The 25,946-nt window shown below is 37.6% G+C and overlaps 1 protein-coding gene across 3 annotated transcripts in view; it reads right to left on the bottom strand.

Annotated features, from left to right (window-relative positions):
* Positions 1-25,946, bottom strand: part of RANBP9 (RAN binding protein 9) — a 71,404-nt gene that overhangs the window by 27,403 nt on the left and 18,055 nt on the right. For 2 of the 3 annotated variants that reach the window (XM_081522214.1, XM_081522213.1), the window contains exons 4-5: positions 8,009-8,061; positions 6,937-7,104 (exon numbers count right to left, since the gene is read on the bottom strand). In XM_081522214.1, coding sequence (XP_081378340.1) covers positions 6,937-7,104; positions 8,009-8,061 — 221 coding nt within the window. Of the gene's footprint in view, positions 1-2,587; positions 2,611-6,936; positions 7,105-8,008; positions 8,062-25,946 lie in introns of all 3 variants that reach the window. The other variant, XM_081522212.1, reaches the window with a different exon arrangement.

Below are 25,946 nucleotides of genomic sequence, written 5' to 3'. Positions count from 1 at the left end.
CATACCACAATCAGGGAAGCTCAGACCCCACTGACTGTAAGATCTACCATCATGTTATGTCTAAGCAGAAACACTGTCCATTAAACTGTGGCAGGCCATAGATTTCTAGGATGCACCCCTTTTCATAAATGTCAAATATGCAAAAACATACATTTTTAAATCGTTGCAGTACATCTTACAATAAGATATTATAAAAACAAGCAAAAAGAAAGCATTAAAAATGTGTATACTGACACAGAAAGAGGCGCAATTACTAAATGAAGAAAGCAAGCTACCAGAGCAGCGCATCACCTATGACCCGTCTTCTTCCAGACGACAGGTATGAACATACTGGCCAACATAAGTTTAAAACAGATCTAGAAGGGCATACACTCAACAGAATCATCATATCTGAGGATGGTGAGGTGAGTTGGGGAAGAATGATCATTTTGAAAAATATCTCCAGTTTTGAGAGATGTAAAGCACCCTCTGGTTCCATAACAGGTAAGCTTTTCTTCTGTAAACATCCCCTCCACTGAGGCTGACTGCTATGACTGGCTAGTGAAGGATCACAGGTGGTGGGGAGTCTAAGAGAAAGACTCACTTTTTCTTTCCTTTTTAAGTAGAAGAATGATATGTTGTGTGTGGAAGTCCCAGAAGATCTCACAGTCACAAAAATAAAGAGCTCTCAGAACCACTGTGTTATTAACAGAAAACTTACAACCACCACCCTAACCACCACTTTACCCACTGCTGCAGAGATGAACATAACCCTTGGCTAATTACAGACAAGGCAAAAAATATAACTAGTGATTCTAAAATGGGACAAGAAACAATCAGAAGGCAACCCCAAACAGTCAAGATATCTACAACTAGCTACGCCTTTTTCAAATGATCACCACTATCTATCAGTGAAGAACAAAATCTGCTAACTGACCAGTTGATCTTACTTGCTTAGTGCCACAAAAACTAGGGGAAGGAAAAAAAAAAAATCAAACCAGCTACATATGCCCTTTCACCAAATCCACGTGACAAGGTGAGTCTGAGCAAAACCCCTGCAACAAGACTGAGCTATGTGGGCCCTGGTACCTGCACCCACCAGAGACTCTTCTTGAAAGCCTCTCCTCTCCACTCACCCATGGGATCAGCCCCTGTCCACTCAAGGGCAGGATCGCGTCTACCTTTCCTCTGAGTACACGACATCCCCTGTTCTTGCTTCTATACCATTCTCAACAGCAAGCAAACACTCTGCTAAATCTTAACAATAAACCCGCCGGTCAATTCTCAGCCCGTGTGATGTGATACATCACAGTGGCATCTGACACGCTGACTTCTTCCTTCTGGATAGATCTTCTTCAGTTGGCTCTGAAGGAGGACACCCAATTCTTAGTCCTCCTCCTGCCTCACTCACTGGTCGCTGCTTCTTAATGTCCTGTTTCAGGCATACAATAAGTGATACCGATCAAAAATTTATTAATAGATTTTAAAATATCAGTTCTAAATGATAAGAAAGCTCTGTATCAGAGTTTATTAGTCCCCACTCCCTTTAGGGCTATAGATGATGCATATTACAACTAACAGAGGCTTAGATTTGGGATGTAAGGTGTCTAGAATCGAACCACTCCTTATGTCTCTAGATGCTGAAGTCACCAGCATCTCCTGCCTGAGTTTCTGCCAACAGCCCCTTAAAGTCGGCTTGTTTCTGTCTTTATTCCCCCAACTGCTGTCTGTTCGTCATCCCAGTGTATCATAACAGCTAATGCTCTGCAATGTCAGTGTACTTCATTCAAAGTAAATGCCCAGGTGCTCACAATGTCCCTCAAGACCGAGGTGATCTACCCACTCCCCATCCTCGGGTCTGACCCGGCTCCGACCGCCTCAGTCTCTCCACCTCCCTTCACGCTCTTCAGACACGCCCCATGTGCTCCCGCCTGAGTGCCAGCTCCCTAACTACTCCCTCTGCCTGGAACCTTCTTGTTCTCCGTATCCTTGCTTTCTCCAAAGATTCTGCTCAACAATGACCTTGAACAATGGTGAGAAAATTGTACCACCTGGGTTCTGTCTTTGGTCCTCTCAAGCGCTACTGTTTTTCTTCTTTTAAAAAGTATTTAAATCTTAAAAAATATTTTTAATGCATTATTTATTCTCTAAGTTCCTCAACTTGAATACTCCGAGAGGACAGAGATCTCCATCTGTTTTGTTGAATAAAAAGCAAGCACAGAACTCGCCACACAGTGGCATCAATAGATGCTGAATTAGTAAATGACTGTCATACAGCCAGTTACTAAAAAGCCCAACAATAAAAAAGAAACATATTTCAAATGAATCCACAGTGATACTAAAAAGTGTCTTCTAAATAATCATTTCCGATTTAATTCTTAGCCACAGCTAAGTTCCCTTGGGCAATGGTGCCCAGTGCAACTTTGGGCTTACTTTCCGATGGGCCACACCAATGGTAGCTCAAGAAAGGCGCTCTGGTCTATGTGCAGCATGGTTTATAAACTTAATTATCAATAAGACTGCATTTTAAATGTGAGTAGTACTAGTTTCTATACACTTCTTTTAATTAAAAATACAAAAACTACTTTTACAAGAAATTATGTCTTACCGGTAAGTCGGTGAAAGCGATACCTAAAAGGAAAAGAAAATGGCATTAGAGGTTGTTTTTCAAAGGCAGAGTATGGTGACAAGCTGAATTTCTCACCAAAAAGAAGGGAAAATATAGCAAAGGAAGAAAAAAATTAAAAAGCTAAATATAAAATAACAAGACTCATTTTTCTCTCTATAACACTAATACAGGTCTGAATGAATGCCATCCTGTGTCAAGCTCATGACCCTTGTTAGGTACACGCCAATTTTATTTCTGGGGTACGGTTGTTGCCTCCAGGATTTCTGAAATGGTTTCAGATATATATTCAAAGCTATGTGAGGAACCACAAAAGAAAACTGGTTGCAAAATAATTACATTTAATTTCTGACTGACACCTAAGCTGCTTTATCCAGCCTTGTTATCTAAATCTTCCTTACCTAGATTTAGCTTTTAAATAATTTTGAAGGAAAAGGAAAGATTTTCTGTTACAAAAAGGGGTGAAGAGAAAATACAATAGCTTTGTTTACTTAAAAAAATTCTCATAAAAATACATTCTCAAAGTTTTGATCACTCTAGAAAACAAAATTAATTCCTCCTTCAAAGGACAAAAATATAGTCGAGAATTCCTCTTAAATGCCCTCTGACAGTAATTTCAATAGTTATGTACCAAATACATTTGAACAATGGCAACATCCCAAAGTGATGATGTAATCGTCCTTTAAATATTCAAATAAATTACTTAGCTGAAAATAAGATAATAAACAAACCAGATATTTTTACAGGACCTCAGTCATATGTTTAAAAAGACTGAGCTCTATAATAATGAGAGGGGGTGATATGGGTGAGTTGGCCAATTGCAATTTTTCAGTTTAAACATAAAGACAAAAATAAAACCAAGCCAGCATCCCTCCCTCTATGGTGATGATCACCACCTAAAAAATGAGGACCTTTCTGTTGAAACATTATCTTTAAGGTCTCTTCCCAGTTGAGAGTCTGTGGCTCTACAGTTGTGCTGTACCACCAGAAAATACAATGATCTGACTCTACTGTCTTTATGACTTTTAAAAACCAGTAAACTCATATGTTAACTTGTCAAAAATGAAAACATTCAGATTACCTTTAGTTTCATTAATAAACAGAAAGCAAAGTGATTGTGGGCCAAACAAATGTGAGAATTTATCCTAAAAATTTCAGAAAACTAAAAAGAACAAAGAAAATAGCAAGAATAAGTAAAACATGCTGCTGCCGCCGCTACTGCTAAGTCGCTTCAGTCGTGTCCAACTCTGTGTGACCCCATAGACGGCAGCCCACCAGGCTCCGCCGTCCCTGGGATTCTCCAGGCAAGAACACTGGAGTGGGTTGCCATTTCCTTCTCCAGTGCGTGAAGGTGAAAAGTGAAAGTGAAGTCGCTCAGTTGTTTCCGACTCTTCGTGACCCCCATGGACTGCAGCCCACCAGGCTCCTCTGTCCATGGGATTTTCCAGGCAAGAGTACTGGAGTGGGTTGCCATTGCCCTCTCCAAATAAAACACGACCATATATAATTTTACCACCTTTCATAAAACAGCACCCTGATCACTTTCCCTCAAAAATGTCTACCAATAAAGACTGTCTAAATTTATATTGTTTAAGCAAAAATTCCCTTTTGTCAGTAATTACTGAAATCCTTCCTCACTTTACCAAAATCTCTAATGAAATATCCAACTTAATTCTATAGAATAACACTTTTGAACACTGTCAAACATATTGAACACAACCTATACATATTCAGACCACAAAAATGGCACTTTAACAAGCTGAACGATTATTTAAATTTTACACAGAAAACAATTTTTTCCCAATTTCCTAATCTATTATCAAGAGACTTTTAGAAAAGTAATTGTCAACTGAAGAATGATAACCCTTTTCATTTCTCTTTATATGGTAAGTAAAGATACATTCTGAAAACCTCCAGGAGACAGAAACTAAGGATGTACCAAGCTTTGGGGCAGAAATTCTCCACTTTGTGAAATACAAGGGAAAAGGAGCTGAGTGGTCTTTTATCTTCTAGATGCTGGAATCTGGTCCAGAGAGAAACACATTACTCTGTAAAGGATCAGAAAGTAAACATTTCCAGCTCTCTAGGCTTGTTTCAACTACTTAATTCTGCTACAGTAGCAGGACAGCAGCCATCTACAGAAAACAAATGAACAGAGGCTGGGGGGGTGGTGACTGTGTTTCAGTGAAACTTGACTTAGAAAGCAGACACGAGACTGAACCGGCCCATGGGCCATCATAGCTTGCTGACCTCTGCTCCAGTGGAATAATTTTTGCTCACTGCATCCCCAGCACCTGGGCCAGAGTCTGGCAAATGACAATAAACAACATTTACTGAGTACTCACTATGTGTACGGCAATCACTTAACTTCACATGCATCACTTCAGTCTGCCCTAGCAACCTTAATAAGGTACATGTTATAGTGATCTGGTTGTATGATCTGAGGCACAGAAATGTTTAAGTAACTCGCATAAGGTCACAAGCCCAAGCCAGGAGATAAACCCAGACAACTGAACTCCCATACTGACCACCGTTATCCTGCCTCTCCATGTGCTTGATAAATACGTATTAGGTTTATGAATGAATAATGCCAACTGTTTCAAACTGACAATTTTAGGACGTGATTCCATCAAATACCTTTGTTCTTAAACAGCATCTCACATGCTGCGGTTCACGGGGTTGCAAAGAGTCGGACACAACTTAGGGAATGAACAACAACAACATATTTTAAAAACAGCTTCCTTACGAAAAAGAAAATCTCAATGTAAATGCTTGTGAAAATCTAATAGGAAAAAAATAATATCACATCACCTATGATCTTGTCAACTCCCAAAACAAAATTTCTTCTCTGGAATAAAGTTTGCAAACTAGAAAAAGATTAGCTTTGGTTTTAAAAATGTCATCTTTGCATTACTGAACCAAAGGTCCTACCTAAAGGCAGACTTCTGGTTTAAGATCTTAACCTTAAGCAGCCAAGCCAATGAAGATGACCCCAGTTAACTGCTTTGACAAGTCAGACAGAGCCTGAAGAGCAACAACAAATAAACTAAACGGGCAGACGGTCTCCTTCTGGAAACCAGCCTGCCAATAACAATCAGATCACAGACACACACACTATACATGGCATCCTTTATCAACGGTCCTGTACTGAAAAGAATGTTAAGAATCTTTGTGGACTTGTGACAGCTTTTAAGTTAGCCAGCACAGGACTTCAGAAGCAACAGTCATAATCAGAAGGAAAAGTTTTAAGCCAAATGTAACTATGATGAAGACAGTAATGTTATATAAGGAGTATGTTGAGACACTTTAAAAAAAACCCAAATAACTATTACCAACATAACTCAAAATTTAGAATTCTCTACTATTACAGAATAGTTTTTGCATTTTATTAAAGAATATTTATTATATGTCTAAGCATACTATCTGCAGTTTTATTTTTAAATACTGTTTATAAGCAAACTGAATTTTCTGCCTTTGGGATTACTTAGTTTATGCCTTCTTTCACTTTATCTCATCAGAGACAGCCTGCTATAAATCAAGAATGTTTTAAACAGTTAAAAATCTGAAACTTTTTTTTAAAGCATCAACCTTGCTATCTTTTATACTTACTTTAACACGAAACAAAGACAAAAAAAAAATCTTCTAAGAAAAGGGAGCATAACAGTATTAAATATGAAGTAGTACAGATATTCGACCAAAACCCCTAATTTCCTGTTAGTCTCACAGTGGAGTGATTTTCTCATGTTTTCACTAATCTATTTATTTGCCAGCTGTCTTTTAGAAGTTTTGTTGTCATTTGGTCATTTCAGTTCTGCTCCCTTTTGCAAAACTAGCTTGTAGTTACTATCTTTATTAATTTTTTGTTAGTAGGCCTGATTTTTCAGTATGTCAATGCCCTTCAATTCGCTGGTAGCATCAAGCTTTTCCATGCTCTGTCATTACCCTCATATTATACTAAAAACTGACAGCTTTTTTCTCAGCACCCAGTATCTAGAAAACTGAATCATACTGTGAGGGACTTCACTCAAAGCAAAGCAGAAAACATGTAGCATTTCCACTACTAGAATAAATATCTGAACGTGCAGTTATTTCTAGTTAATCCCACAAGTGTGATACAATGTGGCCTTCATTGTAAAAAATTAAGATTTTTAATTGAATATGTGCCCATTACATAATAGTTCAGATTTAAATTTTCATCATTTTCTCAACTTCTACCTAGAAAGAGCAAAGAAATAATTTCCAGAGGCATCTACTCATAAAGGAGAATTACACAACAAACATCACTACTATGTTATAAGTACAATAACCATAACATCTGGTTATTTTAGTACCTAAACTATGTCCATTCTTGGTATAGAAGCAGGTGTTGTTGATAAGGTTAACGCAACAGCCAATGACATCACCAGTCGTAAAAGTTGGTCCATAAGGTTGTCCCGTTCCAGAAGAACAAAATGAATGTCCATCATCACCATGGTAACCATATGAATGTTTATCCCAGCCTAAAAGAGAAAGTTTCAGTATATTTACAGTGCAAAGTAAGATTCCCCCATACTAGAACTATTCAGTAAATTTATAACAAGACAAGCAAGAATAGTACAATCTCTGTAAATTTCACCTTTAGAAAGGTAAAATTCCCAAGAGTACATTTAAATTTTCAACGATCACAGTACATAAATTTGTATTAAAACACTGCTTACAACATTAACAAAAATAAATCTGCCCCACAGAACGCTAAGCGATGGCTTAGAGAGGACTCTTAACAAAGCAAACAAACAGCAAGACACAGTCTCCATGCATACTTCCTTTGCTAATAGACCAAAGGAATTTTGCTTTGATTTGGTTTAAACACAAAGAGTTTAAAATAACACACAAGATTTTTCTTCCAATTTTCAAGCAGTTTCCTCTAAAGTTAATTTTTAACATTAGTAAACAGAACATCAGAAAATATAATTGAAGAATCACTTCAGTATGATTAATGGTTATAGGAAAACAGTCTGCCATTGTGTTTCACACCTTCCTTAGCTTACTTTGCTTTTTTTCTCCTTAGCTTACTTTTAATATCAGCCTAGATACCCAGAGTATTAAACAAGTGAAAATGGGGTAAAAGTCAGGTATGTGTTGGGTAGGAGACAGAACCAACCACGTTAAAACATTTAAAGTAGTTGACATCACTATGTACTAGAAGTTCAAAATAACAACAAACAAAACAAAAACAAGCAAAACAGAACAAGCATAGTTTGCAAAACAGCACAGAATTTATTAAAATCATTTAGCTTCAACTCTGTACTCATAAAGTGATTCAAAATATAGAAGACTAATGTACTTAACTATCTCAAGTTATCACTTGGCATTTTTAGCCAGAGTTAGCCATAAGACTGTACTATAATTCAATTACAAGTGTACCTGGTAGTCTATTCATGTTCACACCTTGAGCAGAAAGACCAATTCCCATGTAACTGTTTAAAAAAATAAAAAAGGAAGAAAGAAAAGCTGGTGATTATAGTTATACATATGTATAAGTTACAAAACACTCTCAAACATTACCAGAATTAATAAGCCCAAGACGAAATGCATAGGGTAACTACAAAAAAGTTCTTAGAATTCATGAAAAAGCAACAAGGGCAATATTAAGCAACAACAAAACCCAGACTCACAGTAAATTCCTATAGCAATCATTCATAAACATACCCAAAGAATTACTTATGTATTCTTACAATTATAAAAATCTTTCCAACTTATCTACACATAAATATTTGGAATTAACAATTCTAACAAAAAGTACAGAGGGGCATGTGGTTTTTAAAAGGACAGAGTAAAAATCTAGTTCCTCCCCTTCCCTAAACAAAGTCATGGAGACATATCTGAAAAAAATATTCGATTCAGATAAAAGCATCTGCAATACCTAAATATCCTAAAAAGTGTGTGCTATAGGGTAACTATGTATTGGTTTTCCAAAAATATTTAGGCAAATTGACAATATGGACTTAAACATGAAAGTCTTAATTATTAATTTATAAAACATGAGAACAAAATTATCTCTACAAAAGAAATACTAGAGCAAAAGGTAATCATTAAAGTATGCAATTCATTTTAAAAACTTTAAAAATATTAATAAAATCTGATAAAGGTAGTTCAAAGTATAATGTAAATTTTTTTAAGTATAAAGTACATAAAAGTATAAGAAGTATACTTTTATAAAAAGTATAAAGAAATTCATTTACAAGTATTGATGCAAAAAAGAAAAACTAAAAAAGCAAACTGAATCCATTAGTTAACAGTTAGTTAAATTGCTAATTGTGATTGTATCAAGATTTAAAATGGTATTTGATAAATTTAGCTACCACCCCTAACAAAAACTCAATAAAAATAAAAGGGAAGAACCTAAATAAGACACACTTTATGCCAAATCTAATACAACAAGCAAAGTATTCAACAGTGAAACACTGAAGTCATTTCCAATAAAACCAGGCACAGAGATGCCTACAACTGTTAAACACTGTTTTAAAGGTTTTAGTTTAATAAGAGAACTAGATAACAAGTATAAATATTCAGTTCAGTTCAGTTGCTCAGTCGTGTCCGACTCTTTTGTGACCCCATGAACTGCAGCACGCCAGGCCTCCCTGTCCATCACCAACTCCCTGAGTCCACCCAAACCCATGTCCATCGAGTTGATGATGCCATCCAGCCATCTCATCCTCTGTCGTCCCCTTCTCCTGCCCTCAATCTTTCCCAGCATCAGGGTCTTTGCCAATGAGTCAGCTCTTCGCATCAGGTGGCCTAAGTATTGGAGTTTCAGCTTCAACATCAGTCCTTCCAATGAACACCCAGGACTGATCTCCTTTAGGATGGACTGGTTGGATCTCCTTGCAGTCCAAGAGACTCTCAAGAGTCTTCTCCAACACCACAGTTCAAAAGTATCAATTCTTCGGTGCTCAGCTTTCTTTATAGTCCACCTTTCACATCCATACATGACCACTGGAAAAATCATAGCCTTGACTAGACGGACCTTTGTTGGCAAAGTAATGTCTCTGCTTTTTAATATGCTGTCTAGGTTGGTCATCACTTTTATTCCAAGGAGTAAGCGTCTTTTCATTTCATGGCTGCAGTCAATCAGCAGTGATTTTTGAGCCCAGAAAAATAAAGTCAGCCACTGTTTCCACTGTTTCCCCATCTATCTGCCATGAAGTGATGGGACTGGATGCCATGATCCTAGTTTTCTGAATGTTGAGCATTCAGCCAACTTTTTCACTCTGCTCTTTCACTTTCATCAAGAGGCTCTTTAGTTCTTCTTCACTTTCTGCCATAAGGGTGGTGTCATCTGCATATCTGAGGTTATTGATATTTCTCCTGGCAATCTTGATTCCAGCTTGTGTTTCCTCCAGCCCAGCGTTTCTCATGATGTACTCTGCATATAAGTTAAATAAGCAGGGTGACAATATACAGCCTTGACATACTTCTTTTCCTGCTTGGAACCAGTCTGTTGTTCCATGTCCAGTTCTAACTGTTGCTTCCTGACCTGCATACACATTTCTCAAGAGGCAGGTCAGGTGGTCTGGTATTCCCATCTCTTTCAGGATTTTCCAGAGTTTATTGTGATCCACACAGTCAAAGGCTTCGGCGTAGTCAATGAAGCAGAAACAGATGTTTTTCTTGGGCTCTCTTAAGTGTGCATTCCCACCAACAGCGTAAGAGGGTTCCCTTTTCTCTGCACCCTCTCCAGCATCTACTGTTTGTAGACTTTTTGATAGCAGCCATTCTGACCGGCCTGAGATGGCACTTCATTGTGGTTTTGATTTGCATTTCTCTGATAATGAGTGATGTTGAGCATCTTTTCATGTGTTTGTTAGCCGTCTGTATGTCTTCTTCGGAGAAATGCCTGTTTAGTTCTTTGGCCCATTTTTTGATTGGGTCGTTTATTTTTCTGGAATTTAGCTGCATGAGCTGCCTGTATATTTTTGAGATTTTTGGCAGTTGCTTCATTTGCTATTATTTTCTCCCATTCTGAAGGCTGTCTTTTCACCTTACTTATAGTTTCCTTCGTTGTGCAAAAGTTTTTAAGTTTAATTAAGTCCCATTTGTTTATTTTTGCTTTTATTTCCATTACTCTGGGAGGTGGGCCATAGCGGATCTTGCTGTGATTTATGTCAGAGAGTGTTTTGCCTATGTTTTCCTCCAGGAGTTTTATAGTTTCTGGTCTTACATTTAGATCTTTAATCCATTTTGAGTTTATTTTTGTGTATGGTGTGAGAACGTATTCTAGTTTCATTCTTTTACAAGTGGTTGACCAATTTTCCCAGCACGACTTGTTAAAGAGATTGTCTTTTCTCCATTGTACATTCTTGTGCAGGCAGATTCTTTACCGTCTGAGCCACCAGGGAAGCCCAAGAACACTGGAGTAGGTAGCCTATCCTTCTCCAGGGGAACTTCCCAACCGAGGAACTGAACTGAGTCCCCTGCATTGCAGGCAGGTTCTTAACCAGCTGAGCTACCCAGGAAGCCCCCCCAAAAGGTATATAAGACCAACGAAATACACAACTGGAACATGAATTCATTCTAGAAGACATCAATCAATGGAGAGTACGATTTTTTTAAAAAAGCATTTTAAAAATACATACATTTAGGATTATGTTAAAGAAAAAAATGGAATCACCATTATTAAAAAGTACAGTGGAACACCAATATTTACTGAGATAGTTTAGCTAGTGACTTCCCACAACTAAAAAATATTTTGGTTAAGTTGAAAGTGCACATCACACACACTAAGAAAGATAAAAATAGATGCACACACAAATACACTATAGACTATCAATACAAACAAAATCCTAAAAGCTTCCAAAGAGAAAGGCAGATCATGTCAGAAGGAATGACGGTTAAAATGACAGCTGACTTCTCTCCAGCAACAGCTGATGATAGTAAACAATGGCACAAAGTATTGAGGGTAAAGAACTGTCAACCCAGAACTTAATCCCAGGTAAAGCATCCAAGAATGAGGGCAAAATAAGGTATTTTATGGCATAATAAAGCTAATACTCTACTATCCACAAATGCTCACGAAAGAACTATTTGAGAGTAGACTTCAGTAGGAAGTCCAGTGAAACCAGAAGGAAATGCATGAGGCAAAGAAATGACAATTAGCAAAGGAAATTATGAAATGTCATTAAACTTACTGAAAAAATATTGTTAATTAAAAAAATTATAATCCAGTTACAACATGCAATTCAAAATTACCTGACATATAAAGACACATGATCCCTAGTCAAGAGTAAAGAGAACTTACTGGCCAAGATATTCATCTGAACATTATGTTGATAATAACGAAACCTACCTCATTGGCTTTCACATACAAGGAACAACTCAGAGGTGTGCCAAATTTATAACAAGGACTGTGTTTCTATGACTATTAGCGTTTTATTCTCTGTGCAGAGTGGAGGCCTAACACACAGGAGGTGCTCAATGCTCATTTTCAAATGAATGAATAAATGAATGGTTAGTTTGACTAAAAAAATTGCATAAATTAATGGTATGACATTTTTAGAGTTCAGCATAGCTTATTGCTAAAAGCTAAATGTAGACAGATAAATATACTCATCTAATGAAAACATCCTATTCAAGAAAAAGGAGAAGAAATAAATCTGACTTTATTTGTAAATAACATTACTTTAACAAAAGATAAACACAAAATAATCAGTAAAATTAATAAGTGAATTTAATACAGTTGCACGATACAGAATTACTATATAAAAATATCTATTGTATTTGTATATACTGGCAGCAAACACTAGGAAAATAAAATTTCAAAAACAATTATACCTACAATAGCACCAGAAAGCATAAAACACTTAAGAACTGAACAAAAGACATGTAGAATTTCTCAGCTGAAAATTACAAAACAACGATGGGGAAATTAAAGAAGATGTAAATAAATGGAGAGATACATCACATTTATGGCCTAGAAGACTCAGTATTACTAAGGCTACAATTCTCTCCAAAGTGATCTCTAGGAGTCAATGCAATCCAAATTATACGCATGCTGGGAGGTTTCTATAAAACTGACAGGCTGATTTTAACGTTTATACAGAAATAAACAGGATCTAAAATATCCAAAAGAAAGTATGAGAAAGAATACAGATGTAGGACTTACATCACTTGACCTCAAGATTCACCTAGCATAAACCTGAGTAATCAGGACAGTGTGGTACTGGCATTAACGATCAACAAACAAATCAACGCAATGGATTCAGAAAGAGACCCAAAAGAGTACCACACTTATACAATCACTTAACATTTTTACCGGAGAAGGCAATGGCACCCCACTCCAGTACTCTTGCCTGGAAAATCCCATGGACGGAGGAGCCTAGTAGGCTACAGTCCATGGGGTCGCTAAGAGTCGGACAGACTGAGCGACTTCACTTTCACTTTATCCTTTTATGCACTGGAGAAGGAAATGGCAACCCACTCCAGTATTCTTGCCTGGAGAATCCCAGGGACGGCGGAGCCTGGTGGGCTGCCATCTATGGGGTCGCACAGAGTCGGACATGACTGAAGCGACTTAGCAGCAGCAGCAGCAGCAACATTTTTACAAGGGTGCCAAAACAGTCCAAAAGAGTAAGGAAGGTTTTTCTATCAATAGTGATAGAACTGATATCCATTTGGAAAAGTAAACATTAATCTTTACCTCACATGATATATAAAACTCAACTGAAAATGGATCACAGTCCTAAACACAAAGATTAAATGTATAAAGCTTCTAAAAGAAAACACGTAAAGGTATCTTACTTACATGGGGATAAAGCAAATACCTATTAGGACACAGAAAGCAAGAACCATAAAATAACAAACTCGTAAGTCAGACATCAGCAAAATTAAACTCTGTCCCAAAGACATAAGACAATCCAATTTTTATAAAGGAACAAAAGATCTGAATAGACACTTCACAAAATATAGAAAACTGCAAATAAACAAGAAGCACATGAAACTGCTACACACTATTAGTCATTACAAAAGGGAAATTAAAACCACACTGAGCTACCACTATACATCCAGGAGAATGGTTAAAATTTCAGACTGACCACACCAGCACTGCCAAGAATTTGGTACAATAAGAACTTTCACACACTGTTGGTGGGGATGTAAAATGGTACAGCTCCTTTGGAACATGGCTGGCCGTTTCTCGTCAGTCTGAGTGCAGGCTTACCCCAAGACCCTGCAGTTCCACTCAGAAGAGAAATGAAGGCAACGTGTGCACCTAGAAACTTGCATAACTATGTTCCTAAGAACTTTCTTCACAAAAGAGAAGACACTGAAACAGCCTACGTGTCTATCAACAAGTGAAAGGATTCACAAACTGTGGTATGCTCTACTCAGAAATAAAATGGAAAATGAATTACTGATATACACAACATGGATGACCTAAGAAATGTAATCCTGAATCAAAGAAGTCTTACAAAAGAGTCTATGCTGTGTGACTCCTTTTACAGACATACCTCATTTTACTCAGCTTCACAGATACAGCTTTAAAAAAGCCAAATGAAGGTCTGTGGCAACCCTGCGTCCACAAAGTCAGTCAGCACAGATTTTCGAGCAGCATCTGCTCACTTTGCATCTCTATCACGCTTTGGAATTCTTGTAATATTTCAACCATTTCCATTGTTATTAGCATTTTTAGCAATTAAGTACTTTTAAATCAAGGGATATACTTTTTTGTTGACATAATGCTACTGCACAATGAACAGATTATAGTATAATGTTAACATAACTCATTTGCACTGGGAAACCAAAAAATTCATGTGACTTGCTTTATTGTGATATTTGCTTTACTGTGGTGGTCTGAAACTGAACCTGCAGTTTCTCCAAAGTACGCCTGTATATGAAGTTCTGGAACAGGCAAAATGAAAACAATCGCACTTCTGAGACAGTGAGGACAGGGCCTAACCGGGAAAGACGAGGAGGAAACACTTCTACTCATCAAATGGTACACTTCAGACTTCACAACACGTAACTTCTATGATAAGTTTAAAAAGAGCAGTAAGCAAGTATCAAACTCTAGTTAACGCTATGCATGCCATAATCATTAGGAGTTAAGTCTGCTTACTTCAAAATGCATTCAAAGATAAGATGGATGGCTGGGTGGACAGAGGAATGGGCAGATATGGGATAGAGCAATTACAGTCAGTTCTGCTATTATCATGATGTCTGAGTTCCTTAAAATCATTGCAGTATACAACATCATGCAATAAAAACCACAGAGCTTAAGGAGAAAATGGGTTTAAGAGTACAACATTCAAAAACATCATCATATCTCTTTTTAAAAAGGTAAAAATCCAATAAAAAACCACCAAAATTCAATAAAGATGGTTTTACACATGCTGAATTGTCAAGAAATACATAAATACTATAATAAATATGGCACCTTACACTGAGAAAGACCTAAAGGTTACTTGGGGAAGTCGGTGAAATAGAACTGCAGCTTGTGAGTTGCGAAGTGGTGGAAGGAGTTATTGGACAGGGGAGATTTGCAACACCAGATGTGGAGGGCTGTGGCTCACAACCAGGAGTAGCTGTCCGAGGAGTTGCATGGCATACAAAAACAAGCTCAAACTCAATAGCAGTGAGAGAGTGAGATCTGATGGACAAGAAGCTTATTGTGGTAGTATGTGCAGTAAGTCCCCTACATATGAATCTTCAAGTTGCGAACTTTCACAGATGCAAATGTGCGTTCACATGTCCAATCACGTAAGTTAGTTCATGCATCTGGCGTACACGGTCACGTGCGTGCATCCTCTACAAGTGGTTGTGCTTTTGTGTACAGTATCATTATTTCAAGGATGTTCAGAAGCAAGCGGAAAAGCAGCGGTGACGTAGCTGGTACTGCTGAGAAGGAACAATTGGTTATAATCTGTCAGAAAGCATCTGCATCACCTGTAAAGTGGTGAAGTGTTACTTGAAAATGGACTTAATAATAGTTGAAAATGTCTACTGCAACTCTACCAATAAAATTTTTAAAAGAACTATAAATGCTATCTCAAGATAGAAGAGAAAATGCAATCATTTTTTAAAATGCTCAATGAACACTGAAGTGGGGAAAAGATTTTTTAAAAGCAACAGGGAACAAATGCAATGGATAAGAGAGTTAAAATCAAGGCTGATATCACCCCAACTCTAACAAGAGTCATTTTCAATGTGAAAGGTCTAAATACAACAATCAAAAGAAACTGACAGACTGAATAAGAGAATAAGACCCACAAATGCTGTCTACAAGAAACCTACTTTATATTATAAAGACACAGATAGATTAGCATGAAGGGATGGAGAGAGGTACACTATGCTAATACTAATCAAAAGAAAGCTGGACTAGCTATATTAGTTTCAAACCAAGCAGATTTCAGAACAAGGAAAATTATCAGGGATAAAGAGAAGCATTATGTGAAGTGTCAATTCTTGAAAAAGGCATAACAATTCTTAATGCTGATGCACCTAATAACAAAATGTCAAAAGATGTGAGGCAAAAACTGATAGAATTACATAGAAAAATAGTCAAATCCACTATTATAACTGGAGACATCTGTACTGGCAGACAGAACAGGAGGAAAACTAGTAAGGATGCAGAGAACACCATCCATCAACCGGGTTTCACTGGCATCCACATCTAAAAACATCAATACACATTCTTTTCAAGTTCACAAAAACATTCACCAGGAAAGATCAGATTCACATTTTAAAAACTGAAATAATACAAGGGACACTCTGAAACCAATAATAAAGTTGAACAAGAAATCAAAAGCTGAAAAATCTCAAATTATTTAGTGATTAAGCATCACACTTCTAAATAACAAAAAGGTCACAAAGAAGATTTATCAAAAGAAATTTTAAAATATCTTAGACTAAATATAAATGAAAACATAACTTGTCAAAATTTGTGGGATGCAGCTTAAAAAAGGTACTTAGAGGAAAATTTATAGTACTGAACATTATAATAATCTAAAATCAATATTTTATGCTTCTATCTTAGGAAATCAGTAATTAAGAAAAATATAAACCTAGGAAGAGAAGAAATAATAAAAATCAGAGCAGAAATCAATGAAATTGAAAACAGGAAACCTGAGAAAATAAAAAAAACCAAAAGCTGGTTCTTCACACTGTTAGTCATCAGGGAAAAGCAATCAAAACCAGAGTGAGCTATCACATCACACCTGTCAGAACAGGCATCATCAAAAAGACCACAAATAACAAATACTGGCAAAGATTTGGAGCAAAGGGAACCTTTGTACACTGTTCATGGGAATATAAATTGATGCAGTCAACTAAAAAATAGTTCTGAAAACAGACTACCATATGATCCAGCAATTCCACTCCTGAAGACAATGAAAACACTAATTCGAAAAGATACATGCAGCCCAATGTTCACAGCAGCATTATTTCCAACAGCAAGATATGGAAGCAACTTAAGTGTCACATAAATAGATAAAGAAGATGTGATCTCACACACACACACCGAGTGCTATGCAGTCAAGAATTCTGCCATTTGCAACAACATGGAGGACTTGGAGAGTATTACGCTCAGCGAAATAAGTCAGACAAAGAGAAACAAATACTATATGTTATCACTTATATATGGAATCTAAAAAATAAAAGGAATGAATATAACAAAACATAAACAGACTCACAGATACAGAAAACAAGATAAGGGTAGAGGATTAAGAGGTATAAACTACTATGTATACACTAAATAAGCTACATGGACATATTGTATAGCATAGGAAATAAAGCCAATATTTCATAATAACTTTAAATGGAGTATAACCTATAACAATACTCAATCACTAATACAACACTGTAAAGCAACTATACTTCAATCAATAAAGAGAAAGACTGGAAAGATTCCCATCCCCACCACCCCTCTGCCCCCCAGCAAAGAAACCTAAAGGCTGGTTATCCGAAAAACTCAATAAAAAGATTCTAGGAAAGAGGGAAGGGAAGGTCCAAAAGAGGTTAGTAATTAATTCCATCACTGCTCACAACAGAGAATATCTTTAAAGAGGAGACTACAGGTATTACTATAAAGTAATTTTCTAAGATACACTAATGCCCCGCCTTAAAAAAAAAAAACAACACGCAAACAGATCACATCATAATAAAAAAACAAAATTCAAACGTGACAAAAATGTTTAAAGCTTCCTTTCACTCCTATTTCCACCTAACCACTTCCCCTATCTAGCGGCAATTAGTGTCACCAGTGACTTGTGAGACCCGTTCATAGTCTTCTCTGGCATATTTGCTTGTCAGTTCAAAAGGTAATAATAGAAAAAAACAAGAATCAGTGAAAATGGTTACCTATGCGGGAAGACCAGGATAAAGGGGACCTTCTGTGAAGTGCCTTCTTGTACAGTTTTAATTTGTGAACAATGTAAATGTTCAGAAGTGTTATTTAATTTAAACAAAAATCAAAAAGAAAAAAGCAATCCCTATAAAGAAAGATAAATTTAAACAAGTGAAACTAATAAAATGTCAACTGGTGTGAAACTGTAAAAAAAACCATATGGTATTAACATTCTTTTAGTAATAGTACTGGTATGTTCATTCAGAAATGTATAGTTATGTTTTAGGACAAAGCAAATAAAATCATGTCAATAGGATTAGAAACAAGATTTTCAGAGTAAGAAAAGAGAGATTCAAGTGTAAAACTGGAGAATTAAAACTGGTTTGGAAATTCTGACCTTGAAATGCATTTAGGAAAAAAAAAAAGTATTCCTGGATGGACAGATCTGGGATAAAACAAATAGAGCAAAATCCTAACTCTAAAATTAAGGTGGTTATGTGAGTGTTCACTGTGTTAACTCTTCTCGACATGTGAAAATGCTGGGGAGGAAAGCTGCTGCGATTCCGCACCATCTAAATCACAGAGAGGGCAGCCCTAGGATGAGGGACAACTCCTCGCCAGCCTGTGCTTCTATCCCAAACAGTTACTACTCTGTCATCACTTCAAACATCTCAACCGGCCCTCCTGAAAAACCTATCCAAGTGCCAAATCACCCACAGAAAATCAGAAGGTCCAGGACTAACAGATCACATCTCTCTATTCTGGAACATATACTTTTATGTAAGTGATTTCAGCAGTAGGCAAACAGCAAGCATGCAACATATCTGAAATAAACATAAATAGACTGGTTACAAACTGTTTTCTGATTCTGTATAACTGAAATATGACTAAGTAATAATATATTCATTACAACAAAGCTATACAACTTTTAATAGGCTTCCCTGGTGGCTCTGTGCTAAAGAATCAGCCTGTTAATGCAGGTGACTTGGGTTTCATCCCTGGGTAGGGAAGATCCCCTGGAGAAGGAAATGGCAACCCACTCCTGTATTCTTGCCTGGAGAGCTACAGTCATGGAACCACAAAGAGTCAGACACGATTTAGGGACCAAACATGAACAACAAATATAACCTTAATGTTATATTGAACGATTGTAGGTATCTTCAAGACATTATTAAAATGGAATTTTCTCTCAATTTTTAATTAAACTCATATTAAGAATAGGTAGTGGTATACACGATTCGCATATATCTTAAACCAATTTTTCATTCTTTGAATAGAAGGAAAAAAGGCAGAATATACCCCAAAATATCAACTGTAGTTTAGTATGAGTGGTAGGACTGCAAATGCTGTTTAAAATAGTTATGTTTTTTCTACTTCACAGGATTTGTCTGATTTTTCTCTTTTGCATAAGAATACACTACCAGGATACTTCCTTGGTGGTCCACTGGTTAAGACTCCAATAAGCTTCCAATGCAAGGGGAGTAGGTTTGATTCCTGATCAGGGAATTAAGATCCCACATGCTGCAAGCAATGACATTATATATATATATATATCTTATATATATATATATATCTTATCATATATATATATATTCCTTGGAATACATTACCTTACAACGGGAGAAAATGTTCTTTAAAAAATCCACATGCATTAGCTGGGCATAAAATAAGTGATGGAGTAGGCGTAGAGGTGACTTGGGATTTCAACAACACTGAAGATAGATAACCAACTCAAGAATAATTTAAGAAACGTGGTGGTTATATATCTCTAGGGCACTTTTCCCACATTCACTAGGCATTTGTTAAGTAATACTTTCCTCCTCACCATCAAAAATGCAGCTCCCAAGCATCTTTGGTGGTTTCAAAATGTAGGGAAAGAAGTATCCAAAACCCAAGCTTCACCTTGTCCATTTTATAAACACCAACACCTGTCTATAATCTGCACGTGACACAGGGCTGGGGTCTGCAGAGGAAAAGCTGTTCTTCCCACCACCTTCACCCAGGCCCCTGTTTTGTGCCTGACATTTTGCACTGAGGATACACTAGTGAAAAAAACTGACCAAAAAGCCCTTCGTCTTCTCTTCACATAGGCTGTCTTTCACTGGTACATCCTACCTGGCAGCTCCAGGAACTCCACCTCAAATATCCCCCCACACCTCTTCTTAAACCTCAAATGTCTCCATTTTGTCTACTTTTACTGGCTCTTTACTGATCTCATTTCTCCTTCACCCAGCCTGAACTAAAACTGTCCGTTTGAACGTTCCTTCACCAGTAAACCTCAACTACTGCAACTGTTCTTCTAACTTCCTAAACTGTAATTTTCCATTCTGCATCAATCATGCAATTCAACTTTACTCCCCAGCAAGCTGAGTACATAGTGAAAAATGTTATGTATGTAAATTGCTGTCACAACAAATTCATGGCTTTAAATCTCACAGTTCAACATTTTTACTTCTCTGATCAGTGTATATTTACTAAGTAACTATGTGTGGGACAACAGAGATTAAGTTGTGAAAAAGACAAAAGTCTGTGCTCTAGTGGAGCTCACACTCTAACAAGGAAGACAGATCTCACATAAACAATTATGAATATGATGAAATGCTATAAACGGGGAGTAGAAGTGCTTTGAAAGCAGATAAAAGAGGAGTCTAACCTAGTTTGGAGGTGCAAAGGTTGTCAAGACAGGCTTCCCAAAGCAGAGATATTTCTGTTCTAATCAACTGCATATTCCAGCCCACATTCCTAACTTACATTTAACCCCTCAACTCCACTCCGTCAGCAAAGGAGCTTGTTTCCTCAACTTGCCTTGGATTCCCCAGTGACTCCCTCTCCTTAACTTACACGTATGACCAAGCTTCTCCTGCCCAAACGGAAGCTGAACTCATTTTTCTAGAGAGTAATTTGGCCATTGCATCATGCATCTAAGAGTGTACATACTCTTTGATACATTGATTCTACTTCAAGAAATCTTCCCTAAGAAAGATAAACATCATGCAAAAAAATCACTTAGAATAGTGAAAAGTTAGAGAAACAACTTAAATAACAAGAGGAGAACAGCTCTGATGGGCCTTAATACACATACAATAGATGATACTGCAGGAAAAAAATAAAGCAAAAAGAAGCAAGATGACCAGAGCTTTTAATCTTATAGCAAAAGGCTTACACCTGTAAGTAGTTAAAAAATACATAGAAAGTAAATCAATAATAAAAATAGGCTATAAAACTGTTTGAGGAAGAGTAGAGCTATGTAATAAAAGTGTAATGTCAACACTGGAAGGAAACAGGTTGAATCATTAATAGAATTTATACAAGATGTAATTTTCTTCCTATTTTTCTGAAGGGACAGAGAATGACTTTTTCCCATAATAGCCACACAGGTAGGCGGCCCTCTGGTTCCATTAACTCTGTTCCGTACTCTTAACTCTAACACACTGCACTCACTCCCACCCCAACTTTAAGGAATTTGCTAGAACAAGGATTAACAACCTCTGCAGTGACCGACCAGCAGACAATTCAGTTCTCCTTTTAACTGACCTCCTTGGCTTCTAACACCCAGGACTCTCTATGACCTTCCTTCTGACTCTGACCATTCCTCCTTAGAATTCTTAGCTATTAACACCCTTCTACATTTCCTATAAATACGGTGTTTTAGATGTCCATCCTCGGGCCTCCTCTTTTTTACACCACATACTTGGGTGATGATATCAATCCTCATGGCTTCAACAACTTACATTCTGATGACTCCAAAATCCGCTGACAGCTTTTCTCTCTCCTAAATCCCATTTATTTTTAGTCAAGGCCCTACTATTAATTCATCATCTGGATGTCTCACACTGTTCCCATTATCTGCAATTTCAAAGCTCCACTTCCCTCCAGTAGTCTTTATTATGTTCAATCACAGTACCATCTATCTAATCGACTGTCCCAGTCACCACCCTTCATTCTTTGCTTTTAACAGCTACCCTTACTATTCCCACTTCCTAATCAAGCCTTTTCTTTTTCTTTAAAGTCCTAAATAGCTAACAAATCCGTCTATTTTCCTCACTAACTCCACTACACAGATTAAGCCAATCATAATGGTCCAACTGGTCCTCTTGTGTCTCTCAGACCTCTCTTTTCCATATCAGAGTAACCGCCCCAACATGCAAATCCAATCATTATCATTCCCCATTAAAACGAACACCTAACAGGTAGAGATTATCCATTAGAAGTCCCTTCATGATCAACCCTAGACACATTCCTGCCACAAACCTTTGTGTTTCTCTTTCTCCATCGGCAATAGCAGCATCAAGGATTTGCAGCAGGCATGGCAACAGCTGTTTTACCTGAACTATTTACAATCCTATGAGGCTGGCACTGTTTCCATTTTACAGAAAAGGGTAAAAAAAGTCTGTCAAAAAGGACACAGAACTAGTAAGTGGCAGAAAAGCGAAAGTGATGTAGTCACTCAGTAGAATCCAACTCTTTGCAACCTCAGGAACTGTAGCCGGGCAGGTTCCTCCGTCCATGAGATTCTCCAGGCCAGAATACTGGAGTGGGTAGCCATTCCCTTCTCCAGGGCATCTTCCCGACCCAGGGATTGAACCCAGGCCTCCCACATTGCAGGCAGATTCTGAGCCACCAGGGAAGCCCCGGTTAAAGTGGCAGAGCCAATATCCAAATCTCTATCTTTCTAATCCCAAAGTACTTCACTGTATTTTAGCAAAAGTAACTAAATCAGCTTCTAAAGCAGCTATTTGTCTTTGAAAACTCTGCTCAGGGACGATCTCTGGAGGGATTCCTAGGAAACCGGTCTAAGGAGGGTGAGCAGGTGGCTGAAGGACAGGGAAGTGAGAGAGACTTGTATTCAGCTTTCTTCCTCTTCCGTAACTACATGCACCCTTTCTAGAGGCTTCCCTGATTGCCACCCCATCTTCCAACAGAGCTGGTCACTTTCTCCACCACACTTCTCTACTTTCTTCATACAGCTATTATCATACATGTGTTATAACGTACTGACATGTTCATTTCTCATCTTACCTACACACGTCTGGAAGGCAGGGACCCCGTCTCGGCCAACCCTTCCTTGTAAACCCTAGGTTCCTAGCACAGCAGCTGGTGCATAAGAGGTACCCAACAAGGGGAACTACCTCCTCTTCTTCTATTTTCTTTAACCTCTATCGCGATTCAATCCTAGGCAACAGCCTCAGCGTCTCACTCCCATCCCTGGCTCTTTTCCACACTGTCCCCTCCCCACCCGGTACTGTTTTTCTAAACAGATACCGTATCACCGCCTGATTCAAGAAGACTGAAGGCCCCCTTCTACCCACAGAGCGTTTGCCCACAGAGCTATCATCAAGGCTCTCCAATGCTCGAGTCCAGCTCCACTCGTAAGCCCTCGAGTCCCCACCAACACTGGCTCATGTTCCTCAGCCAAAGACACCACAGCTCCATTCCTCCCACTTAGGACACTCGGCAATATTTTTCCCCAACAAAGTGTCTCAAATTCTAACTCATTTGCTAAGGCCTATCAAATACTATTTCCTTTATAAATCTGTTTCCTGGAGCTAGAATCATCATCTCCTCAGTGATCCCATATAGTCTCTCATTCTTTAAGTACTTAATATATTATGTCTTCATCTAGAGTTAGTCGCACATATCTGCTCCCTGCCCTGCACCACTGTACCCTCCATATACTGAATTCTGTATTCCTTGAGGACAAGAACCCAATTCGGTTCACTCAATGCATTTACTGTGCTTCTGCTGCCAGGTTCTCTACTAGAATCTAGGGAGAAGGCAGAGATAAATAAGTTCTTATTTAAACTCACTCAGTTGCTGACAGTGCCTGACATACCATATATCACTCTTGTTCAATTCATTAAATTCACTACATTAATAAATATATTGCTCATCTGATGGCTTTTTCAGTTTGCATCTGTGTTTCCTTCACTGCCATCACCAACAGAAACTAGAAGGAAACACCTTTTAAGGATAGATGGGGAAAAAAGGCCTTTGATTTCTTTTCTACTCCCCCAGGAAATAATCCAGAAAAGTCAGGAAGCAAAGAAGGAATGTTCTGAAGACTACATTTTATTATCAGCAGAATTTAGGAACAGAACAGAGACTAGATTACTTGCTGATTTCTCCTCAATCACATTGGCAGAATGGCATCAATATTTTGTTTGAAGAGCTAAAAATATCACACTCATAATAAATTATTCTAAAAATTTCCAAATAAAAATTTTATTATCTCTCACATTTATAATTAACTTTATCTCCACTGCCTCTATTAGTATGCATAATTTAAAACCTGAATGAAATTCCTGAACTGAAAGTACATTCATGAGACAAAGTCTATTAGAAATTCATCTTGACGGTCAATAAGAATTAACAAGAACATAAAGTAAATATAGGAGAAGGCAATGGCACCCCACTCCAGTACTCTTGCCTGGAAAATCCCATGGACAGAGGAGCCTGGTAGGCTATACAGTCCATGTGGTCGCTAAGAGTTGGACACGACTGAGCGACTTCACTTTCACTTTTCCCTTCCTTTCATGCACTGGAGAAGGAGATGGCAACCCACTCCAGTATTCTTGCCTGGAGAATCCCAGGGACGGCGGAGTCTGGTGGGCTGCCGTCTGTGGGGTCGCACAGAGTCGGACACGACTGAAGCAACTTAGCAGCAAAGTAAATATATATCGTTTAAATACGTCTCCTAAAAAATGATTTTATGCAGATAACGGGACTTAATTTTTTGGTTGCAAAATGTGTCAGAAATTCATTTTTAAATTAAAAAATCTAGACTGGTGATTTTGTCCTAATAAAGTAAGCTTACTTTGCTGAACATACAAAAAAATTATCTTTAAACGAAAATAAACATTTAAATGAAATTGAAAAATAAATGAAAATCCAAGGCAGAAAGCAAAACTTACTGTTTTATTCAATAAGAGGAGCTTCCTTCAAGCCTCACTTCTTAGGCAGTGAAGAAATACAAGTACTAATCATCACACTCATATTCCTAATTTTCCAAGGCAACCTAGAAATCATGCATTTTACAAATAAACCAAGAAGCAATTCATACCCAACTCCTGCCACTTTATGAAAAAACCTGCTACAATGACAATTTTTCTTAAGAAAACTGCCATCTTGGATCCAAATACTTATTTATCTGTCCCTATCTTGGATAAGCACATTGCTTAAAAACAATTCAATTTTAAATTAAATATAATAAACTCTCAGATGAGCATATATCACTGCAAATGAAAGATAACTGACAGCTGCTCTTTCTGGTTAAATCTTCACAACGTTAGGATTTTAGGAAGGAATTCTTGTATCTCTTGATAACAGTTCAGTGTATCTCCAGAAAGACCTTACTTGGCCAAAATAAGCTACACGACTTGCTTTCGTTCCATAAATGAACTGTTTGTTCTTCGCTTCCAAAACCATTGGGTTGGACCTAAAACTGCACTCAAAAAGACTACCAGAAATAAACAAAATCAGACCAAAAAAACAATGATTTTCACCAAGAATATACAGGCGGTAGGTACTATTTCTCATCTATCCATTTGTTCATTCATTCATATGAGAGCTGGCTAAAAATAAAGCACTGGAATACAGAAATATAAAATAGTCCCTTATTCTTGAATCAATAAGTGACAATTACAGCAGTATAGGTACTATAATTTGTCTGCCCCCAAAGGAAAGGAAGCATGATAAAGGCACAATCTTATGTTAGGAAGGAGAAAGTGCCACCAAAAAAAAGTACCTGTAAACTAGGACTTGAAGAGTATTAAATTAGCTAATAAGCTTGGCAAATGGGGAAAGGGACAGAGAAATTCATTTTTTAATTTCTCGCCAGGTTTATGGTCAACCGCTCTATCCAAAACTTTATTCCCTTTCTGCTCTTACCCCTCGTCCCCTCCAGATTGAGACGTTATCAGGGAAAGGGAGACTGAAGCCCGGTAGGCCCCTGTGAGGCCTTCCCGGGTCCGAAAGCCCTTCCGGGTTTCCTGAGTTCCGAAGAGCAGATGCAAGCAGTTACTAACC

This window comes from Giraffa tippelskirchi, chromosome 8 (assembly GCF_054371585.1).
Source record: "Giraffa tippelskirchi isolate mGirTip1 chromosome 8, T2T-mGirTip1v1.2.pri, whole genome shotgun sequence".
Classification (NCBI taxonomy): domain Eukaryota; kingdom Metazoa; phylum Chordata; class Mammalia; order Artiodactyla; family Giraffidae; genus Giraffa; species Giraffa tippelskirchi.
This window is presented reverse-complemented; position numbering and strand designations above follow the sequence as displayed.